The sequence below is a fragment of the Bos indicus x Bos taurus genome, chromosome 4 (genome assembly GCF_003369695.1).
Source record: "Bos indicus x Bos taurus breed Angus x Brahman F1 hybrid chromosome 4, Bos_hybrid_MaternalHap_v2.0, whole genome shotgun sequence".
Taxonomy (NCBI): domain Eukaryota; kingdom Metazoa; phylum Chordata; class Mammalia; order Artiodactyla; family Bovidae; genus Bos; species Bos indicus x Bos taurus.
Window position 1 is genome coordinate 14,106,684 of NC_040079.1, and position 17,786 is coordinate 14,124,469.

General features: G+C 50.7%; 2 pseudogenes and 2 gene segments (V, D, J or C); all 4 read right to left on the bottom strand.

The window, feature by feature from the left end:
• Positions 1–815: 815 nt before the first annotated feature.
• Positions 816–1,526, bottom strand: LOC113890863. The segment is given in 3 exon segments: positions 816–1,062; positions 1,264–1,348; positions 1,434–1,526. Coding segments are annotated over 3 exon segments (381 nt in total).
• A 5,759-nt stretch (positions 1,527–7,285) lies between these two features.
• Positions 7,286–7,820, bottom strand: LOC113890864 (annotated as a pseudogene).
• A 1,631-nt stretch (positions 7,821–9,451) lies between these two features.
• Positions 9,452–10,027, bottom strand: LOC113890866 (annotated as a pseudogene).
• Positions 10,028–11,637: 1,610 nt separating this feature from the next.
• Positions 11,638–13,656, bottom strand: LOC113890867. The segment is given in 3 exon segments: positions 11,638–11,747; positions 13,184–13,519; positions 13,608–13,656. Coding segments are annotated over 3 exon segments (495 nt in total).
• Positions 13,657–17,786: the final 4,130 nt, after the last annotated feature.

The following is a 17,786-nucleotide window of genomic DNA, read 5'->3' on the forward strand; positions in this document are numbered from 1 at the left end:
ATCATACTTTTTCTAAAGACGTTTTATAAATGTGGACTCAATTATTTCTGCACTTATAAAGTCATGATATAATGGGGGCGATGTAGGATATATTTTGACTCTCAGAAGATTTTGATAAAGACGCTAGGTGGTGCCAACCTGGCATATGTTAGGTGAGATGCTAAGGATGTTGGGGGGCAGAGGGATGCGTGTCGAGAACACACAAAGTCAGTCTTTCCTCCTTCAGATGGGCTCACTTGAGTTTTTGGATGATTTATAATTAACTAAAGTTTGTTTCTCTTCAATGACTCCATACATCTTGCTGAAAACAGACCACATGGAGTGGCCACTTTAAAAGCCTCCCTGTGACTTGGAAATGGACCTGACCCAGATGAGGGAGGAGCTTGTGGCTGTGGTAGAGAGGGCCAGGGAGCTGATGCAGGGAGGTGCAGAGAGGAATGTCCTGCCTGCCTGGGAAAGGTGGACAAGAGCCGAGACCAGGTGAGAGCCAGGCTGGGGGAGCACCTCCAGAAAGGCAGAAATGAGCTGCCCAAGGTGAGACAAGAGTGTCTAGATGTAACTAATTTACCAACAACCTTCCTCCTAGGTCTCAGGCTCAGGTGATGACTAGGAATCTGAGCTGGAGAAGCATCTTCCTGGTTCACAGGGAGGATGCAGAGGAAAGACAGAGATCAATGGAGGACACATGGCCCCGAGGCCCGGGAGTGAGGCTCAGGCCAACCTAGTCCACACACCCAGGGTCGCACTGCAGACACATGGTCTGCAAAGCCTTGAGGCTCCCGGTGCTGGGAGCCTGCATGGGGCCCTCATCTGTCTTATTGCCCAGAGAGGAGGTGGCCATGCAGCACCGTGGAGTAACTGCTGGTGCAGAAGTACACAGATGTCTGGGAGCAGTTGGCGGACTCCAGCATGAGAGGGAAGTTCTCTGTGCTTGATCTGGAGACGCTGTACCCGTTGGGCACATCTCCTTCCTCTGTGGTGGGAGGGCCATCTGAGTAATGGATCAGCCTCAGCCTGGGTCCCAAGTCTTGATGGTACCAGTACATATAGCTATGACCCAGAACAAAGTTGCTCAGTCGTGTCCGACTCTTTGCAACCACATAGACCGTAGCCTGCCACATTCCTCCGTTCATGGGATTTTCCAGTCAAGAGTACTGGAGTGGGTTGCCATTTACTTCTCCAGAGGACCTTCCTGACCCATGGATTGAACCTGGGTCTCCGACATTGTAGGCAGATGCTTTACCATCTGAGCCACCCGTAAAGTCCTGAGTACATTTCAGTGTCGTGCTCTGTCCTGTCCTCACCACCTGGAATCTGGGGTCTTGAGTGACACCAGCATGGACCGCCCCTGTGGAAGGAGGATTAATGCTGCAGTCACAGTGGACAGGCTTAGTGCTGAGACCCCAAAGGGGACCCTGCCCCCCAGGACTCACCTGCCTGCAGGAGACAGAAGACCACACAGCCCAGGAGGCAGGGGCTCATGGCGGGGGCGGGGCAGGCGGAGGGCCCTCTGGTCTGAGTGTGGATGAGAGGGGAGAGAGGCTCTCCAGGGAGGCCTTCTGAGATGTCACTGTCCCTGCCAGTCCCCAGAAACAACCTGACACTCAGGGGACCATGCCCCTTCCCCCGGAGGCTCAAATCAGACATGAACCTAAGTGAACAGTTCACAACAGGGAGACCCGTCCGGCTCAATGGGCATCAGCCTCACAAGTTGTTGTAATCTTTCTGTAAACAGTTTGCAACTTATGGACTTTGTCTAGAGATAGTTCTTCATTCATACATATATTACTTTTTCCTGCATATCTCTGTAATATTGAATCTCAAGAAAATCTTTTGGGCTTCCTGCTGCCCTTTATGACTCATGAATCCCAAATACGCCTTCAAGTGTCTAAGTGTTAGTGTTAGTTGCTCAGTCATGTGTGGCTCTTAGCAACACGTGGACTGTAGCGCACCAGGCCCCTCTCTCCATGGGATTCTCCAAGCAAGAATACTGGAGTGGGTTGCCATTTCCTCCTACAAGGGATATTCCAAACTCAGGGATCGAACTCAAGTCTCTTACATCTCCCTCATTGGCAGGCGGGATCTTTACCACTAGCGCCACCTGGGAAAGTGTCTGTTTCTACTTTCGTTAATTAACCACAGTCCTGTTGGTGTCCTTCTACTTGCAATGGTTCTTTTGGCATCTCATTCCCCAACCACAGGTCAGACTTATCCACGCTTGAGGAATCCTTTGGCTCTATTTCTTATCAATTCGCCAACAGACGGGTCACCTGCCAGATGCATCTACATTCCCATCCTGTTCACTGGACACAGGGCTTGCAGTTTCTGGAATGGGAGGGGGAGCAGCAAGCGGAACCACCTCAAGCTTGGGACTCGCCTTTCTTTGTGGAGAGAAGCCAGTTGCCCAGCACCATGGATGACTTGGGCTTGTCTCAGAGTGTGAGAGTGGTAAGGAACCTGCCTGCCAATGCAGGAGACATAAGACAGGCAGTTTTGATCCCTGGGTTGGGAAGATCCCCTGGAGGAGGACATGGCTACCCACTCCACTATTGTTGCCTGGAGAATCCCATGGACAGAGGAGCCTGACTGGCTACATCCGTGGTGTCACAAAGAGTCAAACACGACTGAAGCGACTAAACACTAACACACACACAAGCAGATGACAAAGGAACGTATATGTGGGAGGGATTCAGGGAGAGGTGGCAGACTCCAGGTTAAAGGAAAAGTGCTCTGATTTTAGGTGAGACATCCATTCCATGGGAATGCTTCCTTGTGAAGTGGGGATTGCATTAATTGAGTAACAAATATCACAGAGCTCCTCAAACGCTTATCTTTTTGTGCATCATCCCACACATAGAAGCCCCCACACATGCTGCAGTGCTCTGCTCTCTGCAGATTCTCAGTGGTATTTGAAACCAGGGACCCTAAAAATTATGTAGCTATTTTGGTTACATGATTGTGGACCTGTGGTGATCTCCTGATGTGCTGGTTTCCCCGGAGCACGACCACACGTCACAGGCCTGGGTGACGCAGCATTCCGGGCAGGGGTCAGTTGGGGGGTGGTGAGGCCCACAAGTGGTAAGGTCGGACTCGAGTAGCATCCCTTGCTCTAACAGTGAATTAATATAAGATCTGGACAGGCCACTTCCCCTAAGATAAACAAGCAGATAAAATAAGGCTTATCTTGTGAGCATTGTGAGCATTAAAACATATCAGGAAATAATGTCTGGGAAAGACTGTCTACTCTACCAGCAGCTGGGTCACACTGGCTGGCAGTCAACACCCTACAACCACTTCCTGAGCTGGGACAGGAGTGTTTTTGTATCAGAGGCACCTGATCATGCAGGGCTGTGTCCTGGCTGCTGGCACAGAGATACACGGCTGAGTCTGTCAGCTCCAAGGAGCTCAGGTTCATCTGAGAGCGAGAGTCACTGAACTGTTCACCTGAGAATCGATCAGGCATGTTTCCTTTTGTACGCACTTTCCCATCAAAATACTGAACAAGGAAATGGGGGCCCTGGCCCAGGGCCTGTTGGTACCAGGATACATAGCGGTGTCCAGATTCAGGGGAACATCTCAGAATCACTTGCTGCTTTATTGATTTGATCAAGTATTTGGGGGTCTGGGTGACTTCAGAATCCACCAGGCCTGTTGGGAAGGAGACAGAAGGAAGCTGAGGGCAGAGCACAGGGGAATCCTCCTGCTGCAGCCCTCATCGCCAGGCTTCTATCTCAGGGAGGCAAAGACATCTCAGAAGCTCCCACACTGTGTGCAGGACTCACCTGCTCCCAGGAGGCAGAGAGTCACACAGCAGAGGAGCCTGGAGCCCATGGCAGCATCAGGAGCCCCGGACTGCTGCTGGCTGGGGGCGGGACACCTGAGATGAGGGGGTAAGTGGTGACCCTCCTGTTCCCTGATTGGAGCATTTGCCTATGACGTCACTGCTCTGTGTCTCTGCCTGCTGCCCTTATCCCCTGGACCCCTTGGCAGGACCCAGGGCTGGCTCCTCTGTGCCCTCCCCTGTCCTGACCGCCCCTCAGCAAGGATGGGTGTGAGGGGAGCTTCGTCCCCTGGTCCCATGTGCCTACACACTCTTGTTCTGCTCTGTCTGACCCTGCCTGACACTCATCACCCAGCCCTCACCAGATGCCCCAACTTCTCACCCTCCCCTTCCCATGCTGCTCCACAGATGGCCCCCTGGGCACATCCTGAGGCTCCAGGCAGGACCCCTCTTCCCTGAGCAGAGAGGAGTCTGTGCTGACTCCATGTGTCCCAGGACCACTCAGGGAACCCAAACCTGCTCCTAGGTGCAGGCATGTAGCCAAGGTTCCCTTAAGCTGCCCTCCCCAGGTGACTCTCAACCCCTCCCAGGGCACTCTGCTTACCATGGAAACACAGTGCCTCCTAGTGGCCGAAGGTCCATGGTCTCATGGATTCGCAGCCTCTGAAGCAAGGTTTCAAAAATTCCACACAATGAACACACACACACACACACACACACACACATATCTGTTCTACTGCCTTCCTAGCCTGGCTGATTAGGGTTGATTTTCAAATCCACTCTTCACCACTGGAGGTAGAAGACTGTATGATCTGACCGTTTTCCTAACAAGGAAATCATTGCTTCACCACTACAGTGATGGTAGTTAGTTAAAGATGAAAATATATGTCATAAAATAAATGCTCAGAGGATCTCAAGTGAATCTGCCTGCAAACATGTCTTCATAATTACTTCTGATTAATCAGAGGCATATATTTTCAGATTTCCTATTTAGATAAGCATTACCAAATTCTAGAGAATACGTTCTTTTTATAACAAAGTTTTATAAATGTGGACTCAATTATTTCTGCTCTTATAAAAGCATGATATAATGGGGTGATGCAGGATATATTTTGACTGTGAGAAGATTTTGAAGAGGGATCCAGGTGGTACCAACCTAGCCTAGGTTAGGTGAGATGCTAAGGATGTTGGGGGGCAGGAGGGTCGAGAACACACAAAGACAATCTGTCCTGCAGATGGGCTCACATGAGTTTTTGATGATTTATAATTAACTAAAGTTTGTTTCTCTTCGATGACTCCTTACATCTTGCTGAAAACAGACCACATGGAGTGGCCCCTTTAAAAGCCTCCCTGTGACTTGGAAATGGTCCTGACCCAGATGAGGGAGGAGCTTGTGGCTGTGGTAGAGAGGGCAAGGGAGATGATGCAGGGAGGTGGGGAGAGGAATGTCCTGCCTGCCTGGGAAAGGTGGACAAGAGCTGAGACCAGGTGAGAGCCAGCCTGCAGGAGAACCTTCCAAAAAGACAGAAATGCGCTGCCCAAAGTGAAACAAGAGTGTCTAGATGTATCTAAATTACCAACAACCTTCCCTCCTAAGTCTCAGGCTCAGGTGATGACTAGGAGTCAGAGCTGGGGAAGCATGTTCCTGGTTCACAGGGAGGATGAAGAGGAAAGACAGAGATCGATGGAGGACAAAGGGCCTCGAGGCCCGGGAGTGAGGCTCAGGCCAACCTAGTCCACACATCAGGGTCACACTGCAGGCACGTGGTCTGCAAACTCTGAGGCTTCCAATGCTTGGAGCCTGCATGTGGACCGCCTGTCTTTTTGCATAGAGAGGAGGTGGCCATGCAGCGCTGTGGAGTAACCACTGGTGCAGAAGTACACAGATGTCTGGGAGTGTTTTGCAGACTCCAACATGAGAGGGAAGTTCTCTGTGTTTGGTCTGGAAACGCTCTACCTGTCGGGCACGTCTTCTTTCCCCATGGTGGGAGCAGCAACTGAGTAGTGGATCAGCCTCAGCCCGTGTCCCAGGTCTTGTCGGAACCAGTACACGCGGTCATGACCCAGATCCTGAGTACATGTCAGTGTCACACTCTGTCCTGTCCTCATGACCTGGAATCTGGGGCCTGAGTGACACCAGCATAGACCGCCCCTGTGGACAAGGAGGACCGATGCTGCAGTCACAGGGGACAGGCTTAGTGCTGGCACCCCAAAGGGGACCCTGCTCCCCAGGACTCAGCTGCCTACAGGACACAGAAGACCACACAGTCCAGGAGGCAGGGGCTCATGGCGAGGCCGCGGTGGGCGGAGGGCCCTCTGGAGTGTGTGTGGATGAGAGGGGAGAGGGGCTTTCCAGGGAGTCCTTCTGAGATGTCACTGTCCCTGCCAGGCCCTGGAGCCAATCTGTCAGTAAGGGGGGCCATGCCCCTTCCCCCCAGAGGCTCAAATCAGAAATGAAACTGAGTGAACAGTTCACAACACGGAGGCCCATCCAGATCAGTGGACATAAGCCTCACACATTGCTCTAACATTTCTGTATATGTTAAAGACTTTTCCCGTAAATGTTAAAGTGATTAAATGATTTGTATGTTCTAGTCCAGAGAAAAGTCTTCATTAACATGCATATTACTTGTATTTATCTACATATTTCTGCAGTTTTGAACCCTGGGGAATCCTTCTCACGTCCTCCTGCCCTTTATGATATGTGTCCTAAGAGCAATTTAAGGCTCCATTTCCGCAATATTGACCGTAGTCCTGACAATGTCCTTCCACCTGCCATGTTTCTCCAGGTTTCTGCTCCCAACCTCATTGCAGGCTCATCAACATTTGAGGAAATCTTTGGTCTGTTTCTAATCAATACACTGACAGACAGTCCACCAGTCAAACGCACGAACAGCTCCTTCATGTTCACAGCAGCCCGTGTTTCCCGTGTTGGGGGAAAGGGAGCAAGCAGAGGCCCCTCAGGCCGGTGACCCACCTTTCTGAGTGGAGATAAGCTGGGTGCCCAGCAGAGGATGACGTTTAGCCACAAAGAATATGGATGTAGGAGGGATGTGGAGGGAGGTGCAGATGCCAGGGTAATGAAAAATGCTCAGTTTTTATTTGAGACATTCCTCCCATGGGAATACCTCCTTGTGAAGTGTGGCTGCCATTCATTGAATAACAGTTCATATCATAGAGCCCCAGACTGTATCTTGTTACACACAACACAACAGGTATATGTAATTTGCTTGTACAAGACGGTTCCATGAGTGAGGGGACCACGGGTGTTGAGAGCACACTTGAGCCGGGATGCTAGCTGTAACACTTATGAAGTATGAGATCTGGGCGACTCACGACCCTCAGATGTACAAACAGTTAAAATAATACTTATCTTGATGACTTCAGTGAGCATTAAAACACACCAAGAAGTGAATGTCTGGGAAAGTCTATCGCTCCACCAGAGACTGGGCTTGGCAGGCCGGCAGCTGACACACGGGCACCACTTCCTGAGCTGGGGCAGGACTATTTTTGTCCCAGAGGCACCTGATCATGCAGGGCTGTGTCTTGGCTGCTGGCACAGAGATACACGGCTGAGTCTGTCAGCTCCAAGGGGGTCAGGCTCAGCTCAGAGGCAGCATCACTGAACTGTTTTCCTGAGACCCGATCTGATATGTTTCCTTTTTGATACATTTCCCGATCATAATACTGAACAAGGAACTGGGGGCCCTGGCCCAGGGCCTATTGGTACCAGGACAGAGAGAGGTGTCCAGACTCAGGGGAACATCTCAGAGTCACTTGCTGTTTTCTTGATTTGATCAGGTACTCGGGAGTCTGGGTGACTCCAGAATCCACCAGGCCTGTTGGGGAGGAGACAAGGAAGCTGAGGGCAGAGAACAGGGGAAGCCTCCTGCTGCAGCCCTCATTGACAGGCTTCTATCTCAGGGAGGCAAAGACATCTCAGAAACTCCCACACTGTGTGCAGGACTCACCTGCTCCCAGCAGGCAGAGAGTCACACAGCAGAGGAGCCTGGAGCCCATGGCAGCATCAGGAACCCAGGACCACTGCTGGCTGGGGGCGGGGCTCCTGGGGCGAGGGGGTAAATACTGACCCTCCTGCTTCCCTGATTGGAGCATTTGCCTATGACGTCACAGCTCTGTGTCTCTGCAGGCTGCCCTTGTCCACTGAACCCCTTGCCAGGACCCAGGGCTGGCTCCTCTATGCCCTTCCCTGTCCTGCACAGCCCCTCAGCAAAGGGTGCGTGTGAGGTGAGCACTGTCCCCATGTCCCCATATGCCCATCACATGGCTTTTTCTTCTCTTCCTGTCCCTGCCTGACACTCATCACCCAGGCGTCACTAATCCCTCACCCTCCACTTCCCATGCTGCTCCAGGAGACGGCCCCCTGGACACATCCTGAGGCTCGAGGAACTTCCCCACTCCACTGGGCAGTGAGGAGTCTGTGTCTAGACCACTCAGGGAACTCAAACCTGCTTCCTGATGCAGGCATGTAGCCAAGGTTCCCCTAAGCTGCCCTCTCCAGGGTGACTCTCAACCCCTCCCAGCACACCCTGCTTACCATGGGCCCACAGTGCCTCCTAGTGGCCCATGGTCTCATGGCTCTGTGCCTTCCATCTAAAACAAGAATACAAATTCCCCACACTCTACACTTTCAACCCCTACACACACACACACACACATACACACACACACACACCCTTATCTGCTGCCTTCCCACCAGGATGAATTAGGGCTGATTTCAAGTCTAGGCTTAGCCTGTAGAGGTAAAACTCTGTACGATCAGACATTTCTACTAAGAAGGAGATAACTGCTTCACCACTACAGTGACAGTAGGTAGCTAAAATGGAGTAATACACGCAATAGAAATAAGTGCTCTCATGATCTCAAATGAAGCCAGCCTGGACACTGTATTCCAGCCCTCTTTCTCATTAATCAGATCCATACATTTCCAGATTTCATATTTAAATTAAGCATTACCAAATTCTAGCAGGTACAATTAATTAAGAGGCTTTATGAGGCATTTATTTCCTATGAATTTGTAAAATCTTGATATAATAAGATACCATCAAGGAAATACTTTGACTTTGAGAAGATGTATCTGAGGGAAATGATAGAAACCTGGTCCAGGATAATTGAGATGCTAAGAAAGAGGGGCAGGAAGGGAGAACACACACAGCCCGCCTGTCTTCCTCCTGGGAATGGACTCCCAAGGGATTTTGGATGGTTTCCAATTAACTGAGGTTGTTTCCTCTTTGGTGACCCCAAGAGCTTGCTCAAACACACCCGCTTACACGTGGTTACAAAGCTCCCTGTGTCAGGAAGGGACATGACCCAGATGAGGGCAGAGCAGTGTGTCTGGAGCGGAGAGGGCAGGGGAGCTGAGGCCAAGGCAGTAAAGGAGGAAAGACCCGCCCCTCTGGTGGGCAAGAGCAGGGAGCACTTGAGAGCTAGGCTGTGGGAGAAACTTCCAGACAGACAGCAATGAGGTGCTGGGAGAGACAAGAGGGTCTAGATATATCTGATTTACTAATATTCTTTCCTTCTGGAGATCCTAGGCTGATGCATAAGAGTCAGAACTAGTCAGAACTGATCCAGTCCAAACTGCTTCCAGGGAGAATGCAAAGGAAAGACATAGACGGATCGTGGACACGTGTCTCTGAGTCCCTGGGGTCAGATCCAGGCCTGTCCAGGAAACCCATCCAGGGTCACAGAGCTGGCACATGGTCCCCAAGACTGTGAGGTTCCCGGTGCTAGGAGCTTGCACGTGGACCCCCTGTCTTTTTGCACAGAGATCAGGTGGCCGTGCAGCTCCGTGGAGTAACTGCTGACACAGAAGTACACAGATGTCTGGGAGTGGTTGGCAGACTCCAGCGTGAGAGGGAAGTCCTTTGTGCTTGGTCTGGAGACGCTGTAACCCTCGGGTATGTCTCCTTTAACCGTGTCGGGAGCACCAACTGAGTAATGGATCAGCCTCAGCCCGTGTCCCAAGTCTTGTCAGTACCAGTACATGCGGTCATGACCCAGATCCTGAGTACATGTCAGTGTCGCGTTCTGTCCTGTCCTCACGACCTGGAATCTGGGGTTCTGAGTGACAGCAGCATGGACCGCCCCTGTGGAGAAGGAGGACCGATGCTGCAGTCACAGCGGACAGGCTTAGTGCTGGCACCCCGAAGGGGACCCTGCCCCCCAGGACTCACCTGCCTGCAGGAGACAGAAGACCACACAGCCCAGGAGGCAGGGGCTCATTGCGGGGGCGGGGCAGGTGGAGGGCCCTCTGGTCTGAGTGTGGATGAGAGGAAGTGGGGCGCTCCAGGGAGGCCTTGCGAGATTTCACTGTCCCTGCCAGGCCCCACAGCCAACCTGACACTCAGGGGCCACGCCTCTTCCCCCAGGGGCTCAAATCTGAAATGAATCTGAGTGAACAGTTCAAAACAGAAACAACGCATCCAGATCAATGGACTTGAGCCTTATGACTTGTTGTGTCCTTTCTATAAACAGTTTACAACTTTAAGTGTGTTGTATTCCAGAGATAATTCTTCATTCCTAAGTATGTGAAGTTATATGCAGATTTCTAACTGCAGGGTTGGGGGTTACTCAGTGCTCCTAAACAGCACATTGTTCAAGAGTCAACTACAATCCATACATCAGTAAAGTTGATTTTAACATGCCTGAGGAGGGATGTATGTCACATGCTCTGGCTAATTTCGAGCACTAAATCAACAGGCAGAAATATTTTCACCCTTGTGATTTCTAAAGGCCTCAGCTGGAGGCAAAATGTGTCCATCTCTATCTTTGCATCTAAGAAATGGTGGAAGAGGCTGTCAGAGATTAACAAAGGGAATCAGAAAATCCAGAGTCCTGTTATGTGCCAAGGACTTCATGCTTCCTAGGCAAGCCTGGAAGTTGTTGGGATGACTAATTTAATGTGTCACCTTGACTAGGCCACAGATATTTAGTTCCACATTGTTCTGAATGTCCCCATGAGGATGTCTTGGTGAGAGAGAAATATGTGAAAAGTTATCAATAGATTTTAAAATCAGATTAGATGAACATCTTTATTGGTAAGGCAGATGAATTTCCATAATGTAGTAGGTCTCATCCAATGAGATGAAGAAATCAATAGAACAAAAACCCTAAACATCTCCTAGGTAGGAGAGAATTATCCAGCTGATGGCCTTCACTAGACTATCACTTCTTCCTGCCTAACAGCCTTTGAATTTAAACATCAGCTCTTCTTAGGTCGCTAATAACATGAGCCCAGCTTCTAGACCTTAGACTTATCACTATTAACAACTATGTGAGTCAAATTCTTTAAATGATTTATATATATACATATATATATATGTATATATATGTTTGTTTGTTTTATGGGAGAATCATACAATGGGGGCGAGGACCACAGTGACAAGGACAGACGTGAGTCTGATTCCTTGTTCTGATATTTATGAAGTATGAGATCTGGGCAAGCCACTCCCCCTCAGATGGGTAAAGAGTTAAAATAATACTTATCTTGTATGATCTTTGGGAGCATTAAAACATATCAGGACATGAATGTCTGGGAAAGGCTATCTGCTCTACCAGGACTTAGGCCTGGTTGGCTGGCAACTGATACCCTCACACTACTTTCTGAGATGGGGCAGGATGTTTTTGTTCCAGAGGCACCTAATCATGCAGGCCTGTGTCTTGGCTGCTGGCACAGAGATGCACGGCTGAGTCTTTCAGCTCCAAGGAGCTCAAGCTCAGTTCAGAGCTAGAGTCACTGAACTGTTGACCTGAGAATCGCCCTGATAGGTTTGATTCTCCTCTCACATTCTGTTGAAATACTGAACGAGGAACTGAACGAGGAACTGTTGGTTTTAGTACACAGAAAGGTGTCCAGAGTCAGGGGAACATCTCAGCGTCACTTGCTGCTTTCTTGATTTGATCAGGTATCTGGGGATCTGGGTGATTTCAGAATCCACCAGGCCTGTTGGGGAGGAGATAAGAAAGCTTAAGGCAGAGCACAGGGAAGCCTCCTCCTGCAGCCCTCATCGCCAGGCTTCTATCTCAGGGATGCAAAGCCATCTCAGAAGCTCCCACACTGTGTCCAGGCCTCACCTACTCCCAGAAAGAAGAGGTCACACAGCAGAGGAGCCTGGAGCCCATGGCAGCATCAGGAACCCAAGACAGCTGTTGGCTGGGGAGGAGGCTCCTGGGTGATTGGTGCAGAGTGCTGACCCACCTGCTTCCCTGATTGGAGCATTTGTCTATGACGTCACTGCTCTGTGCCTCTGCAGGCTGCCCTGTCCCCTGGGCCCCTTGCCAGGACAAACGGGAGCCCTCTATGCCCTTCCTGCCCTTCACAGCCCCTGAGCAAGGGGTGGGTGTGAAGGGTGCACCATCCCAATGTCCCCAGTGCCCACAGCATACCTTGTTGTCCCCTGCCTGCCACTGCCTGACTCGCAGCCATGCACACACCTGGCGGGTAATCACCAGGCAATCAGCTGACAATCACCAAGCCCTCACCATCCACTCCAACCCCTTCACCTCCACTTCCCTTGCAGCTCCTGGAGACCGTCTCCTGGGCACATCCTGAGGATCCAGGCACATTCCCGCTTTTCTGGGCAGCGAGGAGTCTGTACTGGTTCCAAGTATCCTGGAACCTCAGGACCTCAGGGAACTCAAACCTGCTTTCTCATTCAGGCATGTAGCTAAGGTCTTTAAAGCTGTCCTCCCCAGGGTGACTCTCCACCCCTCCCAGGACCCCCTGCTTGCCTTGGGCCCACAGTGCCTCCTAGTGGCCAATGGTCTACAGTCTCATGGATCTGTGCCTTCTGCCAAAGCAAGAATGTAAATACCCCACACCCTGAACACACACACACACACACACACACACACACACACACACACACACACACTTGTTCTACTGCCTTCCCAAGTTGGCTGACTTAAGATTGATCTTCAAATTCCCTCTTAGCCTCTGGAGGTAGAAGCCTGTAGAAACCAACATTTCCATTAAGAAGACAATAATTGCACTGACAGTAGTATGCTAAGGGGAATCACACAGACCTTCAATACACACACTCTGCTGAGCTCAGGGGAACACAGCCTGGGACAATGCATTCCGTAGACCCCTCGTATTAATCAGATCCAGATATTTCTAGACTTTCTATATAAATTATTACTAATTCTAGGTAACGGATTTATATACAGAGATTATATATATTAACCCATTTAGTTTTAAAGTTATAAAACTGAAATAAAAAAAAACAACTGTCCACTACATTTAACGTCGATGTAGCTGGGCGTGATATGAGAGTGCACACTCAGTGTCACACTGCAGGCATGTGGCCCTGGGTTCCAAGGTTCTGCGTGTGAGAAGCCTGCAAGGGGCTCTCTGAATTTCAGCATGCAGGGCTTCACTTATCTTTTTGCACAGAGAGGAGGTGGCCGTGCAGCGCTGTGGATAACCGCAGGTGCAGAAGTACACAGATGTCTGGGAGCGGTTGGCGGACTCCAGCGTGAGAGGGAAGTTCTCTGTGCTTGGTCTGGAGAATCTGTAGCCCTCGGGCACGGCTCCTTTCTCCATGGAGGGAGGGATAACTGAGTAATGGATCAGCCTCAGCCCGTTTCCTGGGTCTTTTTGGTACCAGTACATATAGCTAAAGCTCAGATCCTGAGTAGATGTCAGTGTCGCGCTCTGTCCTCTCCTCACGACATGGAATATGGGGTCCTTAGAGACACCAGCATGGACCGCCCCTGTGGAGAAGGACGATCAATGCTGCAGTCACAGCGGACCTGCTTAGTGCTGGCACCCCCGAAGGGGACCCTGCCCCCCAGGACTAACCTGCCTGCAGGAGACAGAAGACCACACAGCCCAGGAGGCAAGGGCTCATGGCTGGGTGGGGCAGGCGGAGGGCCCTCTGGTGTGTGTGTGGATGAGAGGGGAGAGGGGCTCTCCAAGGAGTCCTTCTGAAATGTCACCCTCCCTGCCAGGCCCCAGAGCCAACCTATCACTCAGGGCGCCACGCCCCTTCCCCAGAGGCTCAAATCATAAGTGAACCTGAGAGAGAAGTTCACAGCCCAGAGCCCCATCCAGATCAATGGACATAAGCTGTACAAGTTGATGAAACTCTTCTGTAAAACTGATTAAATTTTGTGTGTGTTCTAGTCCAGAGATAATTCACATTGATACATGTATTACTTCTAATTATCTGCATATATCTGTAGTTTAAATCTTGTGGAAATCATTCTGGCTACCTGTTGCCCTGTTTAACTCATGTGTCCCAGTAGGACTTCCAGGTTCCATTTCTGCATAACTGACCACAGTCCTGAGATTGTCCCTCCACCTACCATGTTTGTCCAGGTCTCTGCTCCCAAACTCACTGCAGGCTCATCAACATTTGAGAAATCTGTTTGGTCTATTTCTAATCGAGTCACTGACAGACGGTCCGCCAGCCAAATGTGGGTGCAGCTTCTTCATGTTCCAGGAGGCCCTGCTTCCCATGTCGGTGCAGGGCAGGGAGCAAGCAGAGCCCCCTCAAGACTGGGACCTACCTCTCTTGGTGGAGAGAAGCTGGGCGCCCAGCACAGGGTGATGTATTGTCACAAAGGAATTCAGATGTAGGAGGGACTTGGAGGGAGGTGCAGACATCAGGGCAAATGAAAAATGTTCTGTTTTAATTTGAGACATTCCTACCATGGGAATATCTCAGAAGCTCCCACACTGTGTCTAGGACTCACCTGCTCCCAAAAAGGGTCACACAGCAGAAGAACCTGGAGCCCATGTCAGCATCAGGAACCCAGGGCTACTGCTAGCTGGGGGCGAGGCTCCTGGGTTGAGAGGGTAAGTGCTGACCCTCCTGCTTCCCTGATTGGAGCATCTACCTATGACGTCACTGCTCTCTGTCTCTGCAGGCTGCCCTTGTCCACTGGACCCCTTGCCAGGACCCAGGGCTGGCTCCTCTATGCCCTTCCCTGTCCCGCACAGCCCCTCAGCAAAGGGTGGGTGTGAGGTGAGCACTGTCCCCATGTCCCCATATGCCCATAGCATGGCTTTTTCGTCTCTTCCTGTCACTGCCTGACACTCATCACCCAGCCCTCACCAGCCACACTAATCCCTCACCCTCTTCTTCCCATGCTGCTCCAGGTGACGGCCCCTGAACACATCCTGAGGCTCGAGGAACGTCCCCACTCCCCTGGGCAGTGAGGAGTCTGTGCTGGGTCCATGTGTCTGGACCACTCAGGGAGCTCAAACCTGCTCCCTGATGCAGGCATGTAGCCAAGGTTCCCCTAAGCTGCCCTCTCCAGGGTGACTCTCAACCCCTCCCAGCACACTCTGCTCACCATGGGCCCACAGTGCCTCCTAGTGGCCCATGGTCTCATGGATCTGTGCCTTCCATCTAAAAGAAGAATACAAATTCCCCACACTCCACACTTTCAACCCCTACACACACACACACACACACCCTTCATATGCTGCCTTCCCAGCATGGCTGAATTAGGGTTGATCTTCAAGTCTAGTCTTAACCTGTGGAGGTAAAACACTGTATGATCAGACATTTCTACTAAGAAGGCAGGAATTCCTGCACCACTCCAGTGACAATAGTCAGCTAAAATGGAGTAATGCTGCTGCTGAATCGCTTCAGTCGTGTCCGACTCTGTGCGACCCCATAGACGGCAGCCATCAGGCTCCTCCGTCCCTGGGATTCTCCAGGCAAGAGTACTGAAGTGGGTTGCCAGTGCCTTCTCGGAAAATGGAGTAATTTGGGCAATACAATAAGCGCTCCATGATCTCAAATGAAGCCAGCCTGGACACCTGTATTCCAGACCTCCTTTTGATTAAGCAGATCCATACATTTCCAGATTTCATATTTAAATTTAGCATGACCCAATTCTAGCAGGTGCATTTTATGAAGAGGTTTTAGGTGTATTAACATATTTATTTCCTATGAACTTGTAAAATCTTGATATAATAAGATACCATGAAGGAAATATTTTGACTTTGAGAAGATATCTCTGAGGGAAATGGTAGAAACCTGGTCCAGGATAATTGAGATGCTAAGAAAGAGAGGCAGGAAGGGAGAAAACACACACCCAGCCTGTCTCTCCTCCTGGGAATGGACTCCCAAGGGACTTCGGATGGTTTCCAATTAACTGAGGTTGTTTTCTCTCTGATGACCCCAAGAGCTTGCTCAAACACGCCCACTTACACGTGGTTACAAAGCTCCCTGTGTCAGGAAGGGACATGACCCAGATGAGGGCAGAGCAGTGTGTCTGGAGCAGAGAGGGCAGGGGAGCTGAGGCCAATGCAGTAAGGGAGGAAAGACCCGCCTCTCTGGTGGGCAAGAGCAGGGAGCACTTGAGAGCTAGGCTGTGGGAGAAACTTCCAGACAGACAGCAATGAGGTGCTGGGAGAGACAAGAGGGTCTAGATACATCTGATTTACTAATATTCTTCCCTTCTGGAGGTCTTAAGCTGATGAGGAAGAGTCAGAACTAGTCAGAACTGGATGCAGTCCGAACTGCATCCAGGGAGAACGCAAAGGAAAGACAGAGACTGATGGTGGACATGTGTCCCCGAGTCCCTGGGGTCAGATCCAGGCCTGTTCATATCACACATCCAGGGTCACAGTGCTGGCACGTGGTCCCAGGGCTCTGACGCCCCTGGTGCTAGGAGCCTGCACGTGGGACTCTGTCTTTTTGCACAGAGAGCAGGTGGCCGTGCAGCGCCATGGAGTAACTGCTGGCACAGAAGTACACAGATGTTTGGGAGGGGTTGGCAGACTCCAGTGTGAGAGGAAAATTCTCTTTGCTTGATCTGGACACCGTGTACCCGTCGGGCATGTCTCCTTTCTCCGTGCTGGGAGGCCCAGCTGAGTAATGGATTAGCCTCAGCCCGTGTCCTGGGTCTTGTCGGTACCAGTACATAGAGTTATGATCCAGATCCTGAGTACATGTTAGTGTCGTGCTCTGTCCTCTCCTCACGACCTGGTATCTGGGGTCCTAAGAGACACCAGCATAGACTGCCCCTGTGGAGAAGGAGGACCGATGCTGCAGTCACAGTGGACAAGCTTAGTGCCGGCACCCTGAAGGGGACCCTGCCCCCCAGGACTCACCTGCCTGCAGGAGACAGAAGACCACACAGCCCAGGAGGCAGGGGCTCATGGCGGGGGCAGGGCAGGCGGAGGGTCCTCTGCCCTGAGTGTGGATGAGAGGGAGAGGCGTGCTCCAGAGGGGTTCTCTCTGAGAGGTCACTGCCCCTGCCATACCCCAGAGCTAACCTGTCACTCAGGGGGCCACGCCTCTTCCCCCAGAGGCTCAAATCAGAAATGAACCTAAGTGAACAGTTCACATATGATCAACCTAGGCAGCATATGAAAAAGCAGAGACATTACTTTACCAACAAAGTTCCGTCTAGTCAAAGCTATGGTTTCTCCAATAGTCATGTATGGATGTGAGAGTTGGACTATACAAAGAATTGATGCTTTTGAATTGTGGTGTTTGAGAAGACTCCTGAGAGTCACTTGGACTGTAAGGAGATCCACGCAGTCCATCCTAAAGGAAATCACTCCTGAATATTCATTGGAAGGGCTGATGCTGAAGCTCAAACTCCAACATTTTGGCCACCTGATGGGAAGAACTGACGCATTTGAAAAGACCCTGATGCTGGGCCAGATTCAAGACAGGAGGAGAAGGGGATGACAGAGGATGAAATGTTTGGATGGCATCACCATCTCAATGGATATGCGTTTGGATAAACTCTGGGAGTTGGTGACTGACAGGGAGGCTGGAGTGCTCAGGTCCAGGGGTCGCACAGAGTCAGACCAGACTGACTGGAAACTTGACTCTTCCATGGGTATTTAGCTTTATTTTTCTGGATGCTCCTAAGGGGGTGTTTTTGGAAAAGTTAACGTGTGAATAGGTATATTTTAATAATAGAATAGATTAATATTTTATTTCATAAACAGATGACCTTCCATAATGTTGGTGGGCTTCATGAAACTAGGTGAAGAGATGAATAGATG